Here is a 22,611-nt window from a genome sequence, read left to right as displayed (position 1 = left end):
AGAAAAAAAAGGTCCAAATTCTGATTCTAACTTCTTAAATGTGAATATTTTCTGGTTTATTAAGTTCTCTATGACAGTAAAGTGAATATCTTTGGGTTGTGGACAAAACAAGACATTTGAGGACATCATCTCAGGCTTTGGGAAACAGTGATTGACATTTTTCTCAATTTTCTGACATTTTATGGACCAAACAACCAATCCATTAATTGAGAAAATAATCGCCAGATTAATCGATAATGAAAATAATCGTTAGTTGCAGCCCTAGCAATTTCTTCATTGATTATTTTTCTCTGGCATGAAACCCGCAGGACACTACATTAAAAATGTAAGCAGTACTCAATTTTTCTTTGACATCTATCTATCTACAGTATATAAGAAGAAAAACGTCTAAATGTATCATTGGCGATAGACTAAATTCAGTTGTTCAAACTACCTCAGCAGATGGTTTCAGGTGCATTAACACCCTCTGGACTGGAGTCAAGTCAAACCTGATTGGCATGGAACAATCATATATAACCAGTATAATATTCCTGTAATAACCCTGTCAGGACTTACAGTATTGTACATTTTTTAATGTAATTTCTAACATCACTGCCATTTTTAAACATATTCCTACAGTAAGTTTAGTGATATTTCTCTATTATCTGTATTGCATTTATACCTCATGGCTATATCCAACATCATTTTTAATGTATCTTATCATGTAGTAACATACATCCTGATGATATCTTTATCATATAGAATCAGTATATTATAGTGACTGTCTAGGGGAAGAGATTTGTTGTTTGTCACAGGAGCTACTACACTAATAACAGCTGAAGAGAGAAGGCAGAATATTCATAACAAACCCGCATCAGTGTGTGGCGACACAAACAGGAGAACACACACACCGCTGCAGTGTTTTTAGGTGATATCACTATAATGTTGTGAAACTAGAGGCCAGAATGAGAAAGAAAGAGAGAGAGAGAGAGAGAGAGTGACAGAAAGAAAGACTCTCCTGACTGTAAGTGGGTGATTTTCACAGAAATGCTGTTTCAGAGCTAAAACTCTCCTTCCTGTCCTCCTCACATCTTCCTGACGGTGCACGGGGAGATACGGCGGCTCCACCCATCAGGGCTGTAAACACACTGATAAATAATGTGGATTGTTGGAAAGAAAAGTAAACAGTGAGCTCAGTGATTGGTGCTTTGCTGCACAGTGTATGGGAGGGAGGAGGGGGGGGGGGGGGGGTTCACTTCCAGTGGGTCTGAGTTTGTGTGTGGTTGTGCAGACCGCACAATACACACACACACATACAAAAAAGAAAAAACAACACACTGCACCAGATGCTGTCAGATTCTGTCGTCGTAACAAAACAGTGGAAAGAATTGCTAGTGGCGCACTCAGGCTGATGTGGAGATACCCTGAATATCAACCGTGTGGACGACCTCCAGCCATCCTTGCACTTAACTTCTCTTGTCATACGAGGAGGAGGATTTATTCTGATCTGTATCAGCTATGAAACAAATTAAGCAACAGCAGATGTTGGGCTGCCTGGCTGCCGCCTCAATATCTGAGTGTGTGTCACTCATCACAATGAGATTTTCAAAATCTGTGTGGACACGTTCACCGCTTTGTCTTATCTCGCCGCCTGGTGACGATTTGCATTTGAGTCGGAGTTTGCTGTTTGTCAAACTGCGGCTGCTTTGTGTTACTTCATGGCACTTGGAAGGCGTTCGTCTTTGCAGCGTGCAAACAGAGTGTAAGCCCACAATGCTTCACATCTTCAGCTCTCCTTAAGCTTTTTGCTAAGCGCCGTCCTGGAGGAACACACACACAGTCACACTTTTCATCTACCTGAAAGTACATTCACACACACGCATACATACATAATGTTACACCTAGCCCACAACTTTATCACTGGTCTTACAAATATGGCAAGGCATTGAATGTCTGCTTTCTTTGCCTCCTGTTTGTCTGTCAGGGCACACACAGCTGGGGTTCAGGCCCAGCAGTCACTCATATGGTCTTTCACAGCTTTTAAATCCTGGCAGAGGTCAAAGTACGGACATAAAGACCCCTGCAGTTCCATTTTGAGGGTCAAACGTTCTAACAAAGTCTGAGAAACTCAAGTCTCAAAGTATCCTGATGGCCCCACATGGGCTGTCTGTTTCCTGCGCTGCCCCCTCCCCAGCCCGTGGAGTGTGTCAGTAGTTCAGAGCTGGGGGTGTGAGGGTCTGCAGTGGTGGTTAGCTGTTGTTCTCGGCAGTCATGTATTTCAGGGCGGCGAAGCCGTAGCGCCGCGACATGTTCTGCTGGAACTCCTCCTTCAGGGTCTTGAGGCAGACCCGGTACTGCTTGTTGGAGCGGAACTTGGTGATGTCGAAGCTGGGCGCGTGAGGCATGTGGATCATGTACGCATTGGGCAGAACCACAAACTCGTACTCCTGTAGAGAGAGAAGTGGCTGAGTGGTGCTGCTTTACAGCTTCTTTATCACAACATACTGCAAATATAAAGTTAAAGCATGAACATTTAACCTTTGACAGATGCTGCTAGTCATGCATGAATTGTTGTAATTCAATCAATCCAGTTATTTTACCAAGATGAAAACAGCTGTACCACATGTTTATTTGGTTATAAATATATAAATAACATGAATAAAAAATTCATGTTGAAAAATTCAACACTTAAGGGTAAAGCTTTCTACCAGTCAACACCTAAACTGCCTACAACTTCCTGTTCCATGACACCAAGTGGTGCCAGCGACAATCCACACATCAGGTAAATGCAGCATGAAGTAACACTGTACAGCACACAGAGCATGCATGTCAGTGTCATCATAAATGAAAGCATGTAGTCTGTCAACAACAAAGTGTATCCTAAATATCAAATAAACTTTTCCTGTCTCTCTATCATCTCTAGCATCTTCATTATTCTAGCAAGACAACAGTAAATAAGGCATGACTCACCCCTTTTTAGAGGAGGTATACATTTTGCATTATAGTTAACACTACATTGTAAGTAACTTGTATGGTGCAACCGAGTTTCACAGATATAACTGAACTCTCACACTATACTCAAACTAACCTACAAGACTTTTAGTCTCTTTACTTTGACTCACTTTACTTTGACAGGGCCAGTGAGGCTATTTCATTATAAGATGGCATTTCATTGAATGTCATTCCAAAAAGAGATATTGAGTACTTCTGCCAAACTTGACCTAAGTCAATTTAATAAAGCTTTAATAATAAAGCCTAATCATTATTAGATGCATGCCGACTTTTCTGCAGCAGCATGTCTACAGGGGCGTTTGCTGTACAGTAAATGTGTGATGCACAGATTTCATATCAAACACACCACAGAAGAGATCAGCTGACTGTCTGCAGCTTTAACAACTACATTTATCTAGTTTTAAGATATTTTTATTTTTCAAGAATGGCAGAAAGTCAAGCAAGGAGAAGAAGTATACTAAGACATAAAGCCGACAGTTTAGACAGATAAAAGCTGGATAAAGTGAAGGTGTGTCAGTTACCTGTGCATCCAGCTCCATGATGTGAGCCACCTTGTTCCAGCCGAAGCCCACAAAGCGGCGGTCGTACTCAGGACTGTCCCTCCTCACCATGACATAGGGCTCGAAGTCGGCCTCCCACTGCACCCTGTAGGGCGTGGTGGCTGTCCGCCATTTGGCAAAGTTAGTTGGTGCATGGCCTTTAGTCCACACATGGTACCTGGCGGGAGAAAAAATAAAAGGTTTCATCAAACTTTTGATGGAAGGAGTGTGAACCATGCTCATGTGCTTTGGTCCAATCCTTGTGAGAGGTGTGATTTATAGTTTATAAAATTTTAGGTGGCATTTGGGTTACAACCTGGATCAATGAAGCTCTTAAAAATCTTGTTATTTATAGAGTGTTTGTTTACCTCACACTGCAGACCAAATTGTTGTTGATGGGGGGGGGAAAAAAATTGTGTGGTGTCTTTTTCTGTCTGTGCCATCATAACACTTCTTTCTCCACCAACCGTCAAGATAAAAGAGGTATTTACTGACTGCAAATTCAAGGCAGGCAAAGCAAGTTAGTGTGACTGAAGGAAGTCTGACAGCCTGCACACCAGAGAAAAACGAGCAACCTGCTTGTCCTAACGTACAGAAAAATCTTACTGGCATCAAGTCCACAGTGTAAGGTGTCAGAGGAGCTGTGTGTTCCTGGTACATCTCACACTGGTACTGTGAGATAAGTGAATGTGTAAGTGCAATATTTTACTGGTTACTATTTCATCCCACTCAGAATGAAGTAACAATCAATTTAAAGGGTCAGTTCATGCAGAAAGTTTTGGTTTTGAGATATCTGTCTATGAGCCTTCTGCTTCTTCTGTGAAGGTGAATGGAATGGTGAAGTTAATGGTGCTCACAGCATTAGAATTTTTTTTTTCCCTGCAGAAATTCCTGTCTCTACTACCATGGATAATCCACACAACACGCTGCCTACCGTAAGAGAGACATTGTTAAAAACAAATTTATTTCTCTCATTTTTAAAAAAAAATCATTCTTGCTAATTCTGTTTCATTTGAGTCACGATTGTGTCATTAGCTGTGGTAGAAGAAGAAGAAGAAGATCCTTTACTTGAAGGTATACTATGGAAGGATTTTCCTAAGAAACAATGTATAGACTCATACAAAAGTAATCCCTCTCAATCATCACTTATGACCCACTAGAAGAGTGTTGTGGTGTATTTATCTGCAAAGACTCTGCCCTCTGCCTGTATTTTCTTATTATTTTGCTGTGTTCAGGATGTTTCTGGGTGTCAACCTTGGGGCAGTGGGTGTGTAGCCCCCGGCCAATAACCTGTAGCCATGTAACCTCTAGCGACCAGGTTACATGGCTGTCTCTGTCTCTCTCCTCTGCTCTGCTCTGCTCTCTGTCTGTGTCATGGATGTATAAAGAGCTGCAGTTCTGTGTGTCTGCTTGACCGAGGGCGGGGCTGAGCTACACACACACAGAACAGAGCAATGCGGCACATTCCCGCAGGGTTGCACAGAGGTGTGGGTGTTTTTATTTGTGCTTTAGAATGTAATTACTGTTAAACAATTAGAAAGTAACATTTTATTTCTCTGAGTCACCGGGTTTGTTCTCGCCAGCGCTGCTCACTCTCTTCATTCACTCTCTAGCTCACTCGACCACTGCTGCTCTCTCTGTCTCTTGCTCGGGGGAGGAAGGGTCAACTTTGAATGCTGTGTTTATAAAAACCACCCAAAAAATCCTGCATAGTATACCTTTAACTAAAAGTACCAATATATCAATGTAAAAATACTCCATTAGAAGTAAAAGTCCTGCATGAAAAATCCTACTTAAGTAAAAGTACATAAGTATTATGAGCTTGATGTAGTTAAAGTATTGCAGTAAAAGTACATAAGTATTATGAGCTTGATGTAGTTAAAGTATTGCAGTAAAAGTACATAAGTATTATGAGCTTGATGTAGTTAAAGTATTGCAGTAAAAGTACATAAGTATTATGAGCTTGATGTAGTTAAAGTATTGCAGTAAAAGTACATAAGTATTATGAGCTTGATGTAGTTAAAGTATTGCAGTAAAAGTAGTGGTTTGGTCCCTCTGACTGATATATTATTATATATGACATCATTAGATTATTAATAGTGAAGCATCAGTGTTAGAGCAGCATGTTACTGTTGTAGCTGCTGGAGGTGGAGCTAGTTTACACTACTTTATATACAGTTAGCTAGTTTAGTCCCGTGGTTCCCAACCTAGGGGTCGGGCCCCTCCAAAGGGTCAGCAGATAAATCTGAGGGGTGGTGAGATGATTAATGGGAGAGAGAAGAAGAAAAAACAAAGTTCTGATACACAAATCTGTTTTCAGTTTTTGGACTTTTTCTCTAATCTTTGATCTTTGCTGAAATATTGGATCATTTGAACATTTATTGAAATGAAAGCATGTGAGAAGTTTAGAGGGAAAAATCACTATTTGGTGGAGCTGTTAACAACTCATAGACATGTGAAATGTGACCCCGACTACACACTGCTTTTTGTAAGACGTCAAAAGACAAAAAGGTTGGAAACCACTGGTTTCATCTTTAACAATGTGTTGTATTTTAAAAGCTTGTTATATTATCCATTGTGTCAAATCTTCATCTGAAAAGTAACTAAAGCTGTCAAATAAATGTAGTGGAGTAGAAAGTACAATATTTCCCTCTGAAATGTAGAAAGTAGCATCACATGGAAATACTCGGGTAAAGTACAAGTACCTCAAAATTGCACTTAAGTAAGGTACTTGAATAGATAGGCCTAATAGTTGAGAATATAAGATTTGTCTCTGAGAAATAATATGTTTCAATGTCACTCAAGTAGGGTATGTATTCTCAGTAGAAAGCCATGTTTCTTGTTAATATGTGTATTTGAAATGTTCATGTATTTGCATATTTTTTCAGTGAGGAAACAGCACCTTCAAATGTGTTTACAGTAACATTCCAACAAGTTAACTGTAAGCCCTAATGTAACTGTCACTCATTTTAATTGCTTATTATCTTTTCTCAATTGTATTGGATTTTTATGTTTTATGTATTGCTAGCTCAGCACAATTGCCAGTGGGTCTTTTTGAATGTGGTCCTGAGGACTGAGTAAGGATAGCTGAATCGGTATATATATCAGACCACAGAGGAAGCAATGAAACTTGCTAATGTAGTATATTGTTTGAATGAATATCTGAAGACAAAAACAGAGAGGAGGTTCACCTGAAGGTGAAGAGTGTGCCCATGTCCAGCTGAGAGAGCAGCTCAGCCTTAGATTTTGGGTAGGACAGACGATATCGCAGAGTCTCAAAGGCTGGAACCACCAGAGCTTTCTTGGTGTTGGCCATGTCTAGCTGCACCACTGACTTCCTACAAAAACACACACAGAGGCTTATGTTGTTATTACATGTACAAGAGCTCAGAAAAAGACTGATTGAGCATTAAAAATGCATTAAAAAACTTGTTTCACAAACCTAAGTGCCTATTTTAAAGGTGTTAATAACACTTTGGACATGGCTGGTTTGCCTCCATCTCTCTTTCTCCTCTTACCTGAGGTACTCGTAGAGGCCGTACATGGGCAGGAAGTCGATGTCTGACAGGAACATGTAGGGTGTGTTGACCTGCCGCATGGCTACATTTCGCAGAAGGTTGACCGGGTAGAACTGTCCCTCTTTGTAGACGATGTGATAGCCAACGTTCCCGCGGCTCATCAGCACCTCTGAGCCCTGAGCGTAGCGAAGGAACTGCTGGGCCTCAGCGTCTGACAGGTACAGGGCCAGGCTGATGGGGCCTTCCCAGTGCTTACAGATGGCCTCCAACATCTGGAGCCTGCACAGGGTGGAACACAGGCAAAGTGGCAACATAAATGTTTATTACTATGCAATATATGTTCATAGGGAAACCCCACAAATGTGCACAAGGTCCATATGCTCTGTAAACAACATATTAGATAACATCTTGTGCACACAGCACACTATCATCAGTAAACTAGATAATAACTTGTGTGGATTAGACAACTTGATTGAACAAGATAACTTATAATGTAATTCTGAGAAATCAAACACATTCTTCTCTTGTTTCCTTACCTTTTGTTACTTCATGACATACCAGTAGTAGGGCTGGACATCGTTTGAAATTTTTACAGAATTACAGAAAAATCACCTTAATCAGAAAACATTTTTAGATACCAGTGCCAATATAATACTTGATTTTCACTACTACTTAGGAATAGTGACACACTTCTTGACAGGATCTTTTTTTTTCTTAACAAAATCTGACTAACTTCTAGTGATGTAGAGTGACATTATAGTTCCATGCTACAAAAAGAAACAGCATGTCACAACTGACCACATCCAACTGTGATGTTGGGTGTGGTCAGATTTTCAAGAGATTTATAGAGTGCAGACATGTTTTCCTCCTTCCAAAATCTAGAGTGGAGTTACTCTTTAATGTTGTTTTAACACAAGCTGGTGTATAAGAACATTTCTTTAATGAAATGCAGTCTACAAATTAGCAAAGAATAAGTAAAACAAGACTAAACATCGGACCAAGCATTAGTTACCTGACAATTTTCGATACACAATACTACCCATGACACACTTTGTTCTGTAATGAAACAGTAAGGAGGTTCGATACCCAGTCCTAACCAGAAGCAGTAATCATTCCAATTCTACACACAGGACAGAGCATCCATGCTCTAAGACAGGATGTTTGTGTTCTAGTAGCTGCTACTTATCTGGAATCTAGAAGATTTTGCAAACTATGGAGCCCTGCAGCTGTTTTCAGTTGTTCCTGTTTCCATTATTTCTTTGTGACTTTAAAAAGTGAGACGTGACACAACATTACCATTACAATTAGCCATTATTGCCCACAGCTTTAATTGCTTTATGTTAAGATATGAAATAATGAGTTACTCAACCTTGGACTTGATATGCAAATGGGGTACTGATATTTGTTTGATATTTGTTACGTTAAGAAAAGCTTGAGGCACCGTGGCTTAGCGGGAGACTTCTTTGAAGAGTTGAGCTTTAAAAACATTGTTGGTCAGGCTGGCCTCTGCTCAGTGTCACTCATTCTGAATACACAATATCTGCAGTAAAGTGGTGAAGCTAGAATGAAGAGTCATTGTTTTTCACTTTACCGAGTTAGGTATTTTTTCAATATTTCAAATTCTCAAGCCTGTATGCCTTGATTTCATAACCCAAGTTCCTCCTCTCACTCCCTTTTCGCCTTCTAGTTACTCTGCATGCTTCTACTTCAGTAAATTCATTTGGTATTCTATCTGAAGGTGGGGTTGTGTTATTTGCTGAGTGTCTGACACTGTTTTGGATCTGGAATGCCAATATTTCCCTCCACAGCATGGGCCTCATTAAAACAAGACAAAGTCTTAAGCCAGCTAGCAGCCCCTAGAGGAGGCAAAGCTTATTACACACACTCCACAATAATATATAGCTGAGCAGGACACACACCACACTGGCAATATTAAACAGGGCTCAAGTGTTGTTTGTCCTGAGGTGGATTTAAAGAACCATGTGGTCATTCAAATATAAAGGTTTAATCCTTTGGGAGAGTGAACATACTCCACAAATACTGTGAATATTTATTAGATTAGATAAACTATTTTGTGTCGACGGTTACATTTCGTAGCACATTAGGAAAGCCTGTGGGATGTCTAAAACATATTTGAAAGAGCAATCAGTCTGTTTTTGTTTTGCTACAATGGTATCAGCAGGAATTTTCAATATGTGTTGATGAATCTCTCCACTCTGCTGAGATCGGATGCTTACTAAACAAGCAGCCTGGCTGACAGTCTTGTTGGTGGAATTCCACACCTCCGGGCTTTATTCTGCCCCCTTCACCATCCTTGAGCCAGCAAGAACTCAAACACAGCAAGCAGAGAACATTTTCAGACATGCAATATCCCCAACCTTATTAACCACACTAAAAACAAATATATTTGTTCAGTCAGAAGGCAGAAATAGGGGGGGGGGTGGCTGCAGCGGAAACAATTCTGTCAACTTTGACATATTAATTAACTCTACTGGTGATCTCAAAATTCATGATTTGTCTTGAGAAAAGCTGTTACATCTTTCATTTTAACCATATGTTACAACGGGTCCTTGAGGTGGAGATAATGGACATGGAGTTTGGTAGATTTTAAGAATATCTGCAGTTAAAGACAACTATCATTAGAGAGACTGTTGATAATCCTCAAGCTTTAAATCCACTTCCAGCACTTGGCATTGACTTGTTTCAGTTGCAAAATGTGTTGTACAGTATTTACTCCTAATACCATGGTAAGATGGTTGCAAACAGTACTGTTAAAGTCAAAGTATGCTTGGAATGAACTGGTTTGTATGAAGCGTTGCCCAAGAACATCTACAGGTAGTAGTGTTTCTATAGCTGTTCCGAACTGCCTTCCTGGAGGGCAAAACACCTTCTGTCCCAGAGAGACATGCAATTAATAAGTGTTGAAAAGTGAGGGAAGTAGTTGTGTGGAGAGGACAACTGCCGCTTAGAACCAGAACCGGAGCAACCCGCCTGCCATCCGTAGAGAGACACACCAAGAGCAAACAGAGAACGGAGAGTTTCTGTTGAAAACAAGCATTGAGACCCGTGGAGACATGAGAGCAGCTGCTCGCTAACAGCTACGTGTGTTTACAGCAGAGAGCAGGAGGGAGGACAGATGTCTAACTCCGCTACTCTGTGCTGCGATTCTGTGCTGTGACTCTGCTGCTGCTGCTATGGACGGTCACAGAGCAGACACTTTCAGTTTGTAATTGTAGCATCCGTTGTCTGGCTAGGTATTGAGAACACTTAAATGGATTTTATTTCTGTTAGGTCCTCTGCTGGACCTAACAACTTTTCTGGCAGAAAACCCTGCAATGCCATTACGAAGAGGAGAAAGAGAAAAGGTAGCAGGTGCACAGAACTAATGGATATATGGACTTTTCAAATTTAGCAGGAAAAACACCATGCTCATTGCAAAAATGTGCTTATAATACTCCTGCTGACTGTTAACAATGAAACAAACTGCAACATTAGCATATAAATGGCAGATTGATAATGTTTGATGGTAAAAATCCCTGGATGTTCTTTGTATCCTCACAACTAACATAATGCTCTCTATTAAATCTGACAGTGGGGTGTTTCAAATCCACTAAAAGCTGAACGTGGTATGGCCCATCAGATACTGCAGATCTGTTAATATGCCCCATTGTGTCTCAGCATGGTGTTAGTAGAATACTGACAACCATTCTGCTTCATGGCTTGTAAATGAACTCCATCACATGAAGTATAAACCTGCTTAGTTGCCCATCTACAATTTGAGCTAAGAGTCTTTTCATGTGTGTTCATGTACATGGAAAAGACCTTGGATAGGAAAAATATCAGTGGAGGCAGAGGAAACATTCAACATGGCTGGGAACAGCTGCACCATGAAAATTGGTTTCAATTCAACTGCACCTCTTCCTCTCTGCACTCCACAATAATGGCAATATGATGAGTCTTACAAATTAGAGATGAAGGCATGCACTTTCACAATTTCCCCTTGAAGCTATCAACTTTGCAAGCAGTGGAAGTATCTGTGTGATGAATGACAGAACACAGCTGCAAATTGGTCAATGATTAATTGCAACCTGTCAATGATATCCTAAAAGTTTCTCAGCATAGAAAGAGAGAGTCTCCTGAATGATCTAACAATATGATATATATTTTCGTGGAGGCGCAATGACAAGCGCAAGCAGTGCTCTGACTGTTTGGTATTTTGCTGACCTCGAATCTCACTTTGCCCGTCTGTGTGGTATTTTGGTGACCAGTGCAGAGTGCACAGGTGAGAGGTTTGTTCAAATTAAGCAGCGTAAAGCCAGTTGTTGTATTTTAGTTAAAATTTGGTCCTAGATTGAAAACATATGTCTCAGAACGACATCTCTTTCTGGTGCAACATCAATCCGCTTACACTTTGGTAATTTTATGAAGAAGAGAAAACTAAAAACGTGTAGCAAATGTGCAGATTAATCATTTAAATATTTATATTATAAAGGTATGCTAAGCAGGATTTTCCTAAAAAAACCCAATGTGTAGACGCATACAAAAGTAATGGAAGAGTATGGTCTTGATCTGCTTTGTGAAAGTGCCCTGAGATAACTTTTGTTATGATTTGGCACTATATAAATAAAAATTGAATTGAATAGTCCTTCTCAATCATCACTTGAGACCCACTACAAATGTGTGGCAATGTGTTTATCTTCAGAGACCCTGCCCCCTGCCTGTAAGTACTTCTTTTCTTATTATTTTACTGTGTTCTGGACGCTTCAGGACATCAACCTTTGGGTAGTGGGTGTGTAGCCCCCAGCTAGTAACAGTGTGCAGAGTGTGAGGTCTGGACTTGTAGCATAGCGACCAGGTTACATCACTGTTTCTGTCTCTCTCCTCTGCTCCGCTCTGCTCTCTGTCTCTATGTCATGGATGCATAAAGAGCTGCAGGTCTATGTGTCTGCTTGACCGAGGGTGGGGCTGAGCTACACACACGCAGAGCAGAGAGGCAGAAGTTATTTCAATTAAACACTCCAACCGAAATCGATACAGAAAATGTTTAATGTGGTTGAAGCAGGAAAGTCAGTAAATCAGCATTGATCTATCAATGAATGTGAGTGATTCTTACAGTATCTCTTGTCCACAGCTGCTTTATACGGTATGAGAAGCTTCTCCTTCAGTTCATTAAATCCCTGCAGCATCTGAAGGCAGCAGGACTCATATGTTGATAAATCTGCAGCCTCTGATTAGAGAAATACTGCACCAGAGCGCAGTGCCATTAAACACGGCTGTTCACTGTGTTTACCTTCATTAAACCACCTGACATCAGGCTGCTACAGAATAACCACATGCACACCTTTACACACATCAGACTGATTGGTTCTCTTTTCCAACTTTCTTTTTTAGCAAAAGTAGCATTTAATGTCTTATTCTTGAAATATATTGCGATGCAAACACTTTTGTGTCATAGACTGTGACCATTTACGATGTGAGATATATTAGAATTGTTGCTGAAATAGCTTCGGTCTGATGCAATCATATAAACAGCTTCATCAATTTTTTTTTTTTTTTGTATTTGTTATTATAGTTACTAACTGAAGGAAAATCAAACTCCATCCAGGGACACTGGAAGTCAGTCAGAACTGGGGGTGCTGAGAGAAATGATGCCATATTAAATGCTGCACAACATTCATTATTTTTTGTATTAATTTCAATGGCCAACAATATTTTACACCAGTTTTAGAACATTTTACACTACAACGGACAGCAAACTTGAACACCGACATGCTGTATGTCAAAGCTATTCAGGTATTGACGTCTCGCTCACAAAATGTGATATGATGTATCATGACGTAATATGATTTATTGTTGACTGAGCCACAGGCACGCTATACGGGCAGCAACAGAACAAAGAACTTAAACTATAACACACACACACACACACACACACACACACACACACACATTAATTGAAGAATGCACTCCAAAACGCAACTCCACACTACAGGGACATCCTCTTACTCTCATTCGAAGTATGTTGCACTACCAGATCTGTGACAGCTGTTTTCTGGCAGGGTGAGGATTTTTGCCTTTTGGCACTGGTTAGTGATACCTAACCAAGCAGCAACCTCCATGGCTGAAAAATGAAGCCAATACGAAAGTGCCAGAAACTGCAGTTCCTCCAATGGCTACTTGAGGCTGGCTCCAAAAGCAAGTCAATCCTCATAGACCCCCATGTTAAAATACCCAACTTTACAGCAGAAATAAATGTTTACAGCCTGGTACAAAAAACATTTTGGTCTCTATAGCCTATTTCCCCTTTCATGACAACTGTACAGGGGGTGAATTTTTTTTATAACTCACCTGTTTAAATTTTATTAACCTGTAAAGTTATGCATGATTAAGGACGTGACCACTTTGAGTGACAGGTCGCTAGTCGCTAGGTGGCTTGTTTCAGCAACCTGGCTTCACCTCAGCTCCACCTCTTTTGCTCATTTTGGATTAGCCTGGAGTTAGGCGGAGTCAGGCAGTGCCAAGATGACGACAGCCGAAGCCGCCCACTTTGAGCTTTAAAACCGCTCTTCAGAAACCGTCCATATTAAAGTCCTTATTAACGTCCATATTTTTCTATGTCCTAACCCATCATTACCGGTCACTAACATCTGTGATCCTTTGTGCCTAGCTACATGCTCTGTGTTAGTGCATCAGATACACAGAAATGACATTGAATATTCTAAAATGAAATCAAATATCATAAAAAAAAACTAAAAATAACTAAAGGGTGGAATTCAACCATTTAACGAACAACCATGTTCATTATGTATTAGTACATGACTGCTCATGTTAAAATCCTATTCTCAAAAATATTTTTTTATTGATGTGTTTAATGAACTTTTTTGCCTTGCAGTTACAACCCCTGCCAGCAGGGGGTGCTGCAGCCCCCTCAGCACCCCTACTTCCAGTGTCCCTGACTGTCCATCTGTCTTTGGCTGCAGATCTGTGGTGATGTGTGTTCATGCTGTGGTGCTCTGGACATTCCACAGACATTTCCTGAAGAAAAGCTTTCCGTTTGTTGAGCAGTCGTTATCATGCTTAACTGTTACTGGCTGAGCTGTTTCAGAGCTATGAGAGCAGTGTGATCCATGTGATTAGCTGAGAGAGTATTTAATAATCACCACACCCACTGATCTATAGTCACCCTTTTGTACTTTGCGCTGCTGCACATACATGAACCAAAACAGCAGGTGTGCATAGAGACATCCACATGTTCTGTGTCCAAGACCCACCACCCTGCACTTGTCATTGCACCTGCACAGTTAAAATAGGGCCCTATATGTTGAGGTCATGGCCATCAGATTTTATCATTTCAAATTCTGTTTTTGTTTCCCATCAGTTATGCATGGAGGATAGCTCTAAATATGTTGATACTCAAGAGCCCTACAGTTATTGATTTCATCCCAAACTGAATCCGAAAGTCTGAAACCCTGATTCAGAAAGTGAGCCACTTCCTACAAAGTGTAATCTTTAGCTTCTGCTTGCTGTTAGTGGCACAAATAATAGCATTTTAAGCTCTATGATTGGATGTTTCTCACCCCACCCAATACTACAATACATAAGTGTTTATGTACACAGGCTTACAAGAACCAAATATTTATTGAAGTGGTTGCTCATCCAAGCTTGGGAAGAGCTCCAACTCTCTCTTATCCAACCTTATCTATGCATAAAATGACACCCTCCACTTGGCTACTCAATAGAATTTGTAGAGCACTTGAAGCCCTGAACACTTGACCACATATAAAGACCTGCTGCAGAAAGTGGGGGTTAACTTTTGGTTAGGCAGTTTTTGAGAGCACCCCATTTAAATGTAAGGGAAGGTTAATAAATAATTAGAGGAACAGTAGAACAGTACCTGTCCATAGAGAGCTGGGCGACTAAGGTGACATCAGTGTTGTCAGAGCTGGGTTCGTACTCATAATGGAGGAAATAGAGATGTGTTCTGTGGACGGTGAATCGCTCTCGACGAAACTCATAGCATGGATCATCTTCGTCCAGCTCAGACAGAGTCTTCTGGAGCTGCAGATAGAGAGGAGGACACAAACAGTGAGAAAGCTTTATGGACCAGAAAGTTAACCTTGAGTATGTGGCTACATCAGAGTCTGTTGACATGCTGTATAAAAACTGCATTCTGCGCAATGATCACCATATGACTAAAACAGATAATTTGTCACTTCATATATTCCACACTTTACCAGGGTTATTATAATATTTGTATATATGATGTTGGGTTCATCAAACTATTGTTATCTCACATTTTTAAGGTTTAAAGTGTTCAAAATGTGCTGATACAAGCTGCCAGATTAAGAAAGATTTGTATGTGATGTCACACACCCTTAGTCATTTGCCATGTTGCTGCTTCAAATCTGTATGTTTGCATTCTTGTTTAGTCATGATGTTTCTCCTTTTGCATACATTATCGTTACATTTTGAATGATTGCAAGCAGCAGCATCTTTTGTGGCATTTGAATGGACGGGGCAAATTCTTCCTCTGAAGCAGCAGTGTATGTTTAAACCTTAAAAATGTAAGCTACAAATGGCTGCAACACATTAAACAAAAGGACAACATTGTTGCTTGTCCTACAACAGTGGTTGCAAACGCATCGATCACGATCGACTGGTAAACCTTTGAGACTTTCCCTGTAGCTCCTGAAAATAAGAGAAAAATAAATACACAAATACATTATGCCTGATCAATGTTCAGTTTTGCAAGCACCTCTCTCTCCAGAACCAGTACATTAACTGACACAAACATCAATATATGGCACTTGCTGGTGATAGCCTTTGAGGTAGCAAGCTAGCATGGCGGAGGCTGCATGAAAGAAGACAAAAATGTACAGTTTCCATCCAGAATGGGAAGAGGAATTTATTTTTGCCTTGGTGAAAGACAAGTATATATGTATGTTGTGCCAGCAAACTCAAGCACTGTCTAAAAGAGGAAATCTAGAGCGGCACCACAACACTAACCACCAGAAATTCAAAGACAGCTACCCCCCGAAGAGTGCAATCCATGCAAGGAAAGTTGACGAGGTGAAATCGGGGTTGAAGGCCCAGAAATCGCTTTTTACAAAACCTGCTGTTAAAAATAAGGCTGCTACTGAAGCATTATTTGTTGTAAGTTACCTTTTGGCTTAACAAAGACAACATCAAAACTGCACTCTGTGGTGTACCGCTTGGCCCTGCAACAGTGACAAGAAGGGTCGAGTCACTGTCAGAGGGCATGGATCAAGCGTTGGGACTTGTCACTGAATATTTTTCACTACGGTTCAATGAACCCCTGGAAGTAATGGACACAGCTCTGCTTGTTGTATTTGTCAGAATGGATTACCAGGATTCTACAACAACGGAGGACTTCCTCACTCTTTTGCACATAAAGGAGAGAATGAGAGGTGAGGATATTTACAATGAGTTTAAAACATATGTCTGTGAAAATGATATCTCCATTCATAAACTGGTGGCAATTACTACTGATGGGGCCCTGGCAATGCACTGTGTGCGTGCTGGTTTTATAGCACTGTGCTGTAATGTCCCTGATTTTCCCAACTGTGAATTATCACTGTGTGATTCATCAGCAGGCCTTAGCTGGAAGGTCGTGGACTTATAAAATCTATTCAAGCAAAAGCGCTTCAGCACCGCTTATTCAAGGCGTTACTGGATGAGCTTGATGTCGCTTACAGAGACCTTCTTCCATTCATGCTGATGTCCAATGGTTGAGTTGTGGCAAAGTGCCGCAGCATTTTGTTGACTTGCTGCCTGAGATAAAGACTTTCCTGTTGAAAAGGAATGAGGAGCACAAGGAACTGTCAGATGATGCATCGCTATTGGACCTGAGTTTTCTGACAGACCTACTGGCAAAACTGGATGCACTCAACAAGCTCCAGGGAAAAGACCAACACCTGCCCCACATGATAAGCGCAATGAATGTGTTCAAGGCCAAGCTCAGTGTTTGGACCACACATCTAAAGAATGGGAGGCTGACGCACTTTCCCAACCTGCAGAAAATGTCACAAGCCATCAAAGACAGATGCTCTTCACCGTGAGAGGTACTGTGCTCACCTGGACAAAGTGGCAACAGAGTTCAATCAGCATTTTGGTGAGTTAGACGTCATGGAAGATATTGTTGCATTTGTCTCAAACCCATTCTTGCCCATTGATATAGAACAAGTAGCAGCCAAATTCCAGCAAGTATTTAATTTGCCAAGTGGAGTTGAAATGGGGATGGCTGATTTGCAAAATGACATAAGTGAAAGCCAGATCAAGGGACAGTGACTTTTGGGGACATGTCAGCAGAGAGACCACATGTGCACTGAGTGAGTGCCTACTTTGGATCCACTTACCTCTGTGAAATGGTGTTTTCACAGATGAAAATAATTAAAATCAAAGTACATGAGATGCCTTACTGACAGACACCTCAGACTAGACTGTCTGTAGCTATGAGCCAAGCTACAAAGCACTCACAAACAGTATTCAGTAACAGCCATCATTTCACCCTCTGGTGACATCGTCAAAAGTGATGCTGGATAAGATGGGACATAGAACTGCACTTAGCTTAATTACACTGACTTAGAATTTTGTTAGCACACATTACAGTTCTACTTTCTAAAATGCTAATGGTAAATGTAGTAACTTGTATGAAGCTTCAGCGGATAAGCATAACAGTTAACAATAGCGCTTCATATAATCTGCTCACTGCAAGTATGTTGATTTCTTTTTCTTTATTGTCTACTATGAACAAAATAATTTCCTCATACAGATGGAATATAGGCCAAATGCTTTTATTTTGTGTGTTTTGAAATTAAATTAAATGAAACTTAGAATTGAAGATATGATGTATTGCAAAATTCTGAAAGCAAGACAGCTATGGCCTGTTTGATACGCTAGTCACAGTGTTTTCTTGATTGCATCAATTTGAAAGTTGGATCAAAGCATTTCATGTAATTCAAATAAAGTTAGCCTAAATAAAAGGCCTCAAGTTGGAAGTACAATCTGGTCTGTCTTTTTCTCTCAGTGCTTCAAACAGGTGGATCTTGCCTTTCACCAAGGATGAGGCCAGGGATCTTGGGCATAAAAAGGCTGGTGACCACTCTCCTACAACATGCCAGCATACCAACACTTTGCTGCCATCAGTAGCTGGTGGAAATATTCAGAATTACATGTAGAGCATACATGGTCAATAAAATGAAGGAGGAAAATATGTCTGGGACTGTGTTTTTTCCATGGGCAGAGAGCACTGAAACCAGGAGCTTTACTATCATATACGTGATATATCTTTGGGTTGGTTATGATGGAGCAGTATGGGTTAAGTTTTGAGGGCTTTTCTATGTCCCAGTCTGCCAGTGCATAACACAGACTCAGGCTTCTAGTCCTACATAAGGCAATCTGGCACCAAGCTGTTACAACTGAATGCAAGTAAAATGTATTTTTCCAATCCATTCTCTTGTCAACTTGATGAAACAAAACAAACAGTGATATAGGATTTGTCTGAGCACAAAACTGCAGCCCACTGCACAGTGTGTGCATACACAAAAGTGATGTGTTAATAGAGCGACACATCAGCCCAGGTATGAATGGATGTCAGCATTTTGCCCGCAAGTCTATCTAACTTGATTTCAATTCAAGTGAGGATGTGATCAACACACTAGAATCACTGAAGCTCAACAAAGCACAATGGTTTTGCTTTGGGGAACAGTGGGGAAACAGCTTGAGGGGCTGTCAGCAGGACTTGGTGTGTGGTGTCTCTCTACTTTGTGAACATTGTGATTAGTGGAGCTGCAGTGAGTGGCTGGGCTGCAGTGGCACTGTGGCCCTAAAGGAGCCCAGTCTGCAGTGTGCTGCTGGAGCCAATCCCTCAGTGACTTCATTAGTCTAATCATCACTTTAATGGGATTTAAATCGCTGCTCAAACTCTGAAAAATTGAGTGAGCAAACTATTTCCTGAGTTAAGGACACATTAGAATTGACTGTCGACAAAAAAAAAACTCTGGCATACCATGATGGAAAATTATAATGTGATTAACTGACCACAGAGCTGACATTTACATAATTCTACAGCCTGTGCAGGCTGGTTCTGTAAAAACCAACTTCTGACCAGTGGTGAACTTCAGGAGGAGGTGTGAAGCACCAGACGGCCACTAGGTGCTCCAACTCAGTGTTTCCCCTATATTCATTCTGAGCACTGCTGCTAAAAATTTCCATAGGTTAATTCATGGAGCGTTAATATGGTATTGTTCTAAGTGAGTGATTCCTTTGATTTTTCATGACTTAAAAGAGAAGGTACACTTGTTGATCACAAAGTCTGGGTTGTTCCAAATTGGGGTGAATTTACATGGTGAGGCTGTATGATTGGTGACCTTATTGATTTTCCACCAAGCTTCCAGAGTTGTGGCAATGACTGTGTTCCTGTAGTAGTTATGTTTTTTGATTGTTGTTGAGAGAAATGGTAGATCTTTGATGGACAATTCGTTGCATTCTAACAATAGGTCTTGGTAAACATTTGAGTGAATACATTTCATGATGTATTGTACTTGAATAGCTTGGTAATAGTGGAGGAAATTTGGGCCATTAAACCTCCAAGCTGTTTACTTTTCTGTAGTGTTGTGAGTTTTATTCTCAGTTGTTTGTTTTTCCAGTTAAATTTTGTGATTGGTAAGTCACGTGTATTGAACCAACTGGATGTTGGTTGGAGAGGGGCCCTTCGGAAATTTCTTTGGGGAATTTATTGTTCATGCTGAACATTGTACCTTTTGGAAGTGAAGCTGGTTTGAACTACTTTATATACAGTTAGACCATAAATCAGCATAAAACAGCTGTCAGCAGGTGTCCTGACTCCTTGCAAGAAACATAAAGGTTGTTTTCTTTTTCCACTGCAGCACAACTAAACTGTTTCAGTAATAGTTTTGTCCAATGAGCCATTGTTGGATGTTAACATTTTTTCAAAATGAAAGACTAAAATGTTATTTTCTACCTTTCTTTTTTTTTCCTGCTGTACTGATATTGTACGGAACCATGACCGAACACATACTGAACCGTGAACTTAGTGTACCGTTACACCCCTAAGCTGGTAATGTTCGAATTTAACAATTAATGGCATCGGCCCCTCATTGCTTTTTGCAGTGGAATGTGATGTTGTCAATGACTCAGAAGGAAGTTTTAAGGAGTTAAAAAAAAAATCCTTCAAAGCTTGCTTGGAGCTGTTAGGATTGTCGCACAGGCTATGCATTTGAATGTCGAGGACAGTTTCTTTTAGGATATTATTTTCCTCCCTAACTTGATCCATTCTACATTGCACACAATGACATTACTTTTGAGTAGGTCGTTGTCCCTCCACAGATCATCTACTTGATTTTAGTTGTACTCCAAAATATATTGTCGTATTAAATCCAGTGTTTCTAGCTTCCCATTGAGTGAATGAGCTCCATCTCCCGTGTAGGAGGAGAGGTGATACATGTGAACAAATCATCCGTATTGGTAGATGGGCAGCGGGTTTTCCTTTTATTATTCTCAGGTGAATGGTTGTCTGTGTCGACCATTCTGACTAATACATTGTTTTGATTGTCAATAAAGTGCTCAAGTTCCCTCAGGCAGACGATACTCGCCTCTTTTGGACAGGCCAGATTAATCTGTATTAAGATGCTCTCTGGTTGAGAAAAATTTGCTAGTAAACACACAAATTTAGGCCTTTCATTCACAGTAACCATAAATTCATACCAGAAACAAGATATCAGTGATGCGTACAGTATGAAGAGTCCATCTGTTCAGTCCACAGTGACTCTGGCTGCTGTTTAAGTGTAAAATCATCCATTGTTGTCTGTTGCACAAGTGCTGCTACTTGCTTAACTGGCTTACCAAACAGTGCTTAAAAGTGGTTGATCCCTTGTTGCTTTTTCAATGATTGTAAAATACATAACGTGGAGTCTATAGTGGGCTCCAGTGTGTTGTTCTCCTGTCTAACCATGTCCTTATTCTCTTGCAGGCAGAGTTTGATGAACAGGGTGGATTAACAGGGCCCATAGTTCACCTCATTAACTCTTCCCTTCAACATTTTCCCCCCACCGAGTTGAAAATGAAGCATCGTATCCCAGCTGACAGAGGAGGCCCCATCAGATAGACACTGGTTATGACTTGACTGTGCCTCACAGTCAGGAGTCTGCATTACCTCCAGTGCCCGAGGCTAATTATTACAGTTGTTTGTTTAGAAAAAAAAAAACACAGAACTGAATACCAGCAGCTTTCCTTGCATATCTCCAATTTTATCTGAGAAATTCACAAATTAAATCAGTTAACGCTCACAGTTGCAGCACTTCATTGTTTACAACTGCAGTCAAATAAGGCGTCATCTTGTCTCACTGAGAGGTTTCCACCTACGTTCTCGCTGTTGTGGTCAGCCTCACTGGGGCAGCCAAACAGCTCTCGCCGCAGCAGGTTGCCGTCATACTCCAGAAAGGTTAGATAGAGATTACGGAAAAACTCCACATGCTTGTTCTTCACTCGTAGCTTCTTGGGAGAGTTCCAGTGGATGACCTGGTCAGAAGAACCACAGAGAGGAGAGCAGTGAGAGGGTTATCAGGTTACCGTTGAAATCATTATGTTCAGAACATTTCATTGTAATGCACAGGCATGTAAAAAGATGAATTCTACCAAAGTGTGATGCACCTGTGCTGGGATTTAGTTTGTTGCCATTTATACAGTCAAAAGTTTGGACACACCTACTAATTTTTCCTTATTTTTTTTTACCATTTTCTGCATTGTAGAACAATACTGAAGATCAAAACTATAAAATAACACAAATAGAATCATGTAATAAACAAAAAAAGTGATAAACAAACCAAAATATCTATAGTACCAGCCATTCACTCCATTCATAAAACACAATTTTTATTAACTGTTTGTGTTTGCATCTGTTTTGGTCAAAGGTTGCAGGGGCTGGGAGACCTGTTAGGATGACACAACGATGGCCCATTAAGTGAAAAAAAAAGGGTACAGTCAAATGCTAATGATGTGTTTGAAAATGTGAGAAATAACAGGCAAATTACGGCTCCCAGCTGTTTTTATCCCCCTCATAACAAAGTCAAGGGTCTGTAGGGTGTGAGCAGGTCACGGTGGAGAACCACCACCCGATTCTGCTTGACCAGCCGCACCCTGTACACAAATTCTGACAGTAAACTGACATCAGGTGCTCACTTGCACAATGCAATGCACAATTTTATTGACATCATTATTATTCCTCAGGACACATTTTTGTCCTTCAACTACTTCCATATACTGTATGTGCAGTAGAAGCTTTGTTCAGACTTCAAAAGGTTCAGCTTCTATTTTAAAAATATTTGTTTCATAATGTTTGAAATTTTGTTTTCAACTTTTTTTATAATGCACATCTATAAGTGCAATATCAAAATATACAGTATGTAACAAGCGTCAAACCTGCTCCAATTTGATCAGCAGATACATTAGCATGTTTAACTTCCATTCAACTTTTTGATTTATTTTATAATTTTTGAAATATTGCAGTTTCAGCTTTGATACAT

General features: G+C 40.4%; 1 protein-coding gene across 1 annotated transcript in view; it reads right to left on the bottom strand.

The window, feature by feature from the left end:
- Nucleotides 1-226: 226 nt before the first annotated feature.
- large1 (LARGE xylosyl- and glucuronyltransferase 1) overlaps nucleotides 227-22,611 on the bottom strand; it is a 128,974-nt gene continuing 106,589 nt past the window's right edge. Inside the window, exons 10-15 of the mRNA XM_042403196.1 lie at nucleotides 21,452-21,607; nucleotides 14,943-15,106; nucleotides 7,049-7,327; nucleotides 6,722-6,868; nucleotides 3,513-3,708; nucleotides 227-2,426 (exon numbers count right to left, since the gene is read on the bottom strand). Coding sequence (XP_042259130.1) covers nucleotides 2,229-2,426; nucleotides 3,513-3,708; nucleotides 6,722-6,868; nucleotides 7,049-7,327; nucleotides 14,943-15,106; nucleotides 21,452-21,607 — 1,140 coding nt within the window. The 3' untranslated portion in view covers nucleotides 227-2,228. The remainder of the gene's footprint in view (nucleotides 2,427-3,512; nucleotides 3,709-6,721; nucleotides 6,869-7,048; nucleotides 7,328-14,942; nucleotides 15,107-21,451; nucleotides 21,608-22,611) is intronic.

The sequence above is a fragment of the Thunnus maccoyii genome, chromosome 23 (genome assembly GCF_910596095.1).
Source record: "Thunnus maccoyii chromosome 23, fThuMac1.1, whole genome shotgun sequence".
NCBI classification, from domain to species: Eukaryota; Metazoa; Chordata; class Actinopteri; order Scombriformes; family Scombridae; genus Thunnus; species Thunnus maccoyii.
Note: the sequence above shows the minus strand (reverse complement) of the source record. Positions and strands in the feature narration are given on the sequence as shown.